Source organism: Telmatherina bonti, assembly GCF_933228915.1.
Source record: "Telmatherina bonti genome assembly, chromosome: 13".
NCBI classification, from domain to species: Eukaryota; Metazoa; Chordata; class Actinopteri; order Atheriniformes; family Telmatherinidae; genus Telmatherina; species Telmatherina bonti.
This window is the reverse complement of record NC_136611.1, coordinates 2086395-2091394: the sequence shown is the minus strand read 5'-3', so window position 1 is coordinate 2091394 and position 5000 is coordinate 2086395. Positions and strand designations below refer to the sequence as shown.

At 44.5% G+C, this 5000-nt stretch overlaps 2 protein-coding genes across 2 annotated transcripts in view; one reads left to right on the top strand and one right to left on the bottom strand.

The window, feature by feature from the left end:
• Positions 1-4470, bottom strand: part of LOC306764245 (UDP-glucuronosyltransferase 2C1-like) — a 6087-nt gene extending 1617 nt beyond the window's left edge. The window contains exons 1-2 of the mRNA XM_079251326.1: positions 3978-4470; positions 1-598 (exon numbers count right to left, since the gene is read on the bottom strand). The exon at positions 1-598 is cut by the window's left edge and continues 1617 nt beyond it. Of these exons, the coding sequence (XP_079107452.1) occupies positions 1-596 (596 nt within the window). The 5' untranslated portion in view covers positions 597-598; positions 3978-4470. The remainder of the gene's footprint in view (positions 599-3977) is intronic.
• fkbp15b (FKBP prolyl isomerase family member 15b) overlaps positions 1-5000 on the top strand; it is a 75462-nt gene that overhangs the window by 56514 nt on the left and 13948 nt on the right. Inside the window, exon 23 of the mRNA XM_079251325.1 lies at positions 4540-4692. Within this exon, the coding sequence (XP_079107451.1) occupies positions 4540-4692 (153 nt within the window). The remainder of the gene's footprint in view (positions 1-4539; positions 4693-5000) is intronic.

Here is a 5000-nt window from a genome sequence, read left to right as displayed (position 1 = left end):
AGCTCTGACCCTGGTATTGGGATATAGGACAACGGGGATGGTGCAATTGCTTGATGTCCCTCACCCTGAATAGTCCATCTGACATTTAGGACAAGAGGAAGACCTAGACGATGAGCCAGAAGGACTCCTCCACCTGTTGCAGGGTCTGTAAGAACCAAATCATACTTGGCATCACGGAGGCTTTGCATCAGTTCAAGATTTTCAAACATGTCTTCCACCATCTGAAGCACCAGCTGATGCATCTGATAGAAGTTTTGTATTACATCATATTCCAAACTCATGCGAGTCCAAAATGAAGATCCCTGACGCCGCATGGTCAGGATTCTCATTATGAATGACCTGAAATTATCTTTATCAAGACCAGCAGAGGAGTTCATGGTTATTGCCGTGTAGTGAGGGGAGTCTGGCTTGATGTACCAGGAGTCTGATGGTCGTAGAACCGTAACCTCATGGCCTCGGGTATGAAGCTCCTCAATGATGACTTTCATGTTGACCCAGTGGCTTCCATCCAAAGGAAACACCAAAACTTTCCCTCCATTTACGAAGGTCGATGAGCAGAGCAACACTGCTAGTGTCGCCAGGGCTGGTCGGTACATTTCTGAAAGAAATTACAATTAGAAATATTAGGCCGTGAGATTTCTACATTTCCACCGTTGCATCAAACATGTCTGACTTACAAACACAAACCGAACTTGAAGGCAGGAATTCACACAGTGTTGCTGTGTAATAATGATATTACAGACATCTGTTTAACAGTTGGACACTGTCACAAAGGACCTCCTGAATTTGACTGGTGTCCCCATGAAACATCTTGGTCTTGGAGTGGCCCAGGAGGTCCTTTTTGGACTGACAATCCAACTGTGAACTGTTACCAATGGTGGTTAATGTTTTGTCTGACACTGTAACACTGTTCAAAGAAGTTGGATGAAGAGTTTTTCCTCTGCAAAGTGCTCAGAAGTTTTTGCACCTTGAAACCAAGATGGAAGGACTGTGTAGAAAATCCACTAGTTACTGCGGTAGAACTTTGGAGGGTTTCTGACTAGAAACCTGATATGCATTTATGTGTTAGGTGTTGTGAGTCACAGAAACTTTAAAAAAAAAAGAAGTAAATGTAAGAATTTTAACATTTTAAATGTTGTAAGGGAATTAGGTTGTTTTAGAGGACCTTCCAGGGTAACTGCTTCCTAGTTTCAGGTAGGGCACACCACAAAGCATGAAAATATCAGCTTTTTATTGGCGATTTCAAGCCCTTTCGTTTTTAGATTACTTAGCCAGTTAGGAGCACATTCAAGTGGAATCACATGGCTACGAGGGTTCCCAGAGATCCTGATGAGAACCGTTGTGGGGGTTGGGTTTTGCTAAGTAATACAAATTAAGGATGTTCCAATGCCTAGTTCCATCCCATTCTGATTTCTGAGGTTTGGGAATTTGCAATACTGAGTACTGATCCAATACTTGTGTTGTTTTATGAAGAGGTCGATTAAATTTATATTTTAATTATATTTATCATACACTTTATTCATTCATTATTCTAACCGCTTAGTCCGATGAGGGGTCGCGGGGAAGTTGGAGCCTATCCCAGCAGTCTTTGGGCAAAAGGCGGGGTACACTCTGGACAGCTCGCCAGTCCATCACAGGGCCACACAGAGACAAACAACCACTCACTCCTAGGGTCAATTTAGAGTAACCAGTTAACATGGATGTCTTTAGATGGTAGGAGGAAGCCGAAGTACCGGAGAGAACCCACGCATACACGAGGAGAACATGGAAACCCCATGGGTGAGGGTGTGGGTTGGCTTACATAGCGACTATCCAGCAACCAATCAGAAAGTGATGTCTGGCATTGCAATAAAGCATGAAGAAGAAAGTCGTGTTTATTGTTCGTGATTATTGTTTCTCCTGCAGGGCTTCACAATAAAGGCGCCTGATCAGAAAAACAGTCGTAAGGTCCACAAAATAAGACGGAAAAGAAGGAGAATGAAAATTCGTCTTGCTGCCAAATAAACCTCCATCCACATCCATAACCGTGATGTTTAATCAATGACATTTTTAGTCACAAAACCGTGTTTCTGCGGGTTCCTCATCGGTACTGTTGCAGGACTTTCCTGCAGACTACATTGTGTGACTCCATGTTTGCTGTTTTCTGGTTGCCAGAAAGTAACCAGAACTTTCCGCTTCTTCAGCCTGAAACATTTCCTCTGTCGTTCCTGGCCTATCAAGAAACCTGGGTTTCTTCTTCCTGCTTTTTAATGTGGTTGTCTGTGGGAGTATCGCCCCGTAGAGAAGAGGTGTTTTACTCTGTCACGAGGTCCAGAGGTTTGGTCCCACTGAGTTACGTCCAGTTTGAACCCAAACCAAAGGAAGATCTGTGAAATCTGTGAGAAATCTGCCCAATCAGACCGAGTCTCCCGACTATCCAGATGTGAATGTCCCCTAAACTCCCGTCATTACAGCAACCACTGGGAGATGACCCAACCGGCTGACTGGCGCTGCAACTGTTAGTGTTGGTTTGGAGAAAGATGCAGTTTCTTGTCCTGCAGTTCTGAACCGTAAAGAATGATGTAACTTTACGACTAAAGTAATTTGCATTTCTGTCTCATTTGATTGCACCTCGATATTCATGATTACGTTCCTGGATCAGCTGTTGCCTAGCAACAGGCTGTCTGGAACGTCTCATTCCAGCTGAGTTTCGCCTTCCACATACTAGTACAGGCGGTCCTCGGGTTACGCGGTTCTCCACTTACGTTGTTTCGACTTTACGACATTCATGAAACAAATGTAGATAAAAAATAGAGCAAGTTTTGAAACTTTGATGGGTTTTTCCTTCAGGCTTCATCCTGGACGTCCTCTCTGAGGTCCTCACAGACCTGTGTGGAGACTTGCAGGCCACATGGATATGAAAGCCATGTTAGAAAAGAAGAAACGTCTCATGTTGTAGAGTAGAGGCGCCGTTCATCTGTTAAACATGTTTCCTTTCAGATTATTTCAGATTTCCATCAAATTCAAGTGAAACCTTGTTTGATCACTTCAGGAGCCCGAATGATCCCAACCAAGCTCTTCTTCACGCTTTACAGCATCTGTTAACGTCGTTTCCATCCAAAACAAGCCTGAGAAGCACCACTACAGCTCTCCCTTTCCTCCAGAATGCTGAGGCTTTCCGTTTCAGGACTTACATAAATCCCAAAGCTTCCTCATTACACAACTACAGCGTGGGAATTCCTGCGTCAGATTCCCAGGAGGAGCTTTTTGCATTTAGCAGACATTCCCGTCAGCTTTCAGCGCTTCGTGTCGACGTACTTGTGCTGCCCTGTGAGCATCCTGACGTCCGACAATACAGAAGATTAAAAACCTGCGTTTGTGTTCAACAGGATCTGTTTTTGTCACTTTTACACATTAATTCTGTTTTTCACTAAATATCAGCTCAGTTTGTTTCAGGCTTTTAAACGTTATTAATAATTATATTAAATCTTTTCGCTGCTCATTGATGCAACCATCATTGATGGTTGAAAAGCTGCATTTTCTCCATGAAAGCAGCCTGTTTGGATGGAAGAGACGACACGCAGTGCAAGAAGTTATTAGTCTACAAGACCTGAAGGTCTTTCTGAGCTTCAAGACGTGCAGATGAAACTTAGATGTGGGATTAATAAACGTCCATGTTTAGGGTTTAAGGTCTGATCCTGCAGGAATCACGAGGCTTTCTGAATGTTTCTCTCTCTGAGCTGCTGAGCTTTCATTCTTCCTGAGTTTCATCTCGAGCGGCTTCAGATTTCTGCGTAGTTGCTCAATATGTTCAGGTTTAGTCTTGTCAGCAGGAAACATCTGGACTTGTGGGAGTGTTTTTACTCCTACCCAGGAGTTAACCCTCATTCATGCCTTCAAGCATCAGAAACCAGTAAAAACAACATTTTTAGTCTAAAAACATCCATGTAAACGTTTGATCCTGTAAAACTCAGCGGCTGTTTTATGTAATCACTCACCGAGGACGTCCTACCCAGCAGATGTCTCACGTTTCAGCTTGAAGCGGCGTCCGTCTGTACGTCCGGCCTCCTCCTCGGCAAACGCTGGAATGACTGACTGCTTTCCAGCTCTGACGCTGGAGCAGCGCTCTGCTGCCAGGAAAACCGGTTTCAGTTTGTTCACCTTCCTGGTTCTGCAGCTGCGCTTGTTGCTCGGAGTCTTTCAGAGGGATCCTTGGACCCCTCCCCCCCGTCTCGTCTTTCCTTCTTCTTCCCTCCATCGTCTCGTTTTTCCAACTGGAACTACTTGTTTGTCACCCGGCCGTGCTGCGGTCCTTCTCCTGACATGAACATGTCTGCTGGAGCTCAGCTGCCTTTTATTTGTATCTGCAGTGGTGTGAGTTTAGTTTTACATTCTGCTCCTTCCTAGCAGACCTGCTGCACGCAGATCAGCCGGTTTGCACCTGTCACCACCAGCCTGTCCAACATGTCCAACCCTGCTTCCTCTGCAGGGTTCCGGATGAATAAATAAGTGAAGGAAAAACAGCTGTCTGATGATGTCTGCCTTTCTGCCTCGCTGCAGTTGTCTCAGCTCCAGGCGGAGCTGGAGGAGGAGTTTCAGGGCAGATGTCAGCAGATGTTGGCGTCGGCTGAAGAGCAGCATCGCCGGGAGCTGAATGACCTGACGGAGCAGAGAGATGCTCTGCAGGAGCAGCTCAGCCAGCTGCAGGAGAAGGTAGGAGCCTTTTGTTCCACGGATACGACTAAATCAGCTTCAGTCCATCCAGGTTGAAAATCTCTTCAGTTCTTGTAGTTTTACTTTTGTCCTGAAAACTGATCAGCATGAATCAGGTTTGACTGACAGATGCTGAGAAGACTCAACGTTGACTTGTCATCAGAACAAAACATGCATTTACATGTGTAGTTAGCCAACACAGCTATTCATCTTTTTTATTAGTAAACTATTAAAGGTTTAATTATTTACTCAGAAGTTTATTTTGTGTGATGCGGGTTTTTATTTTTATTTTATTAATTAAATAAATG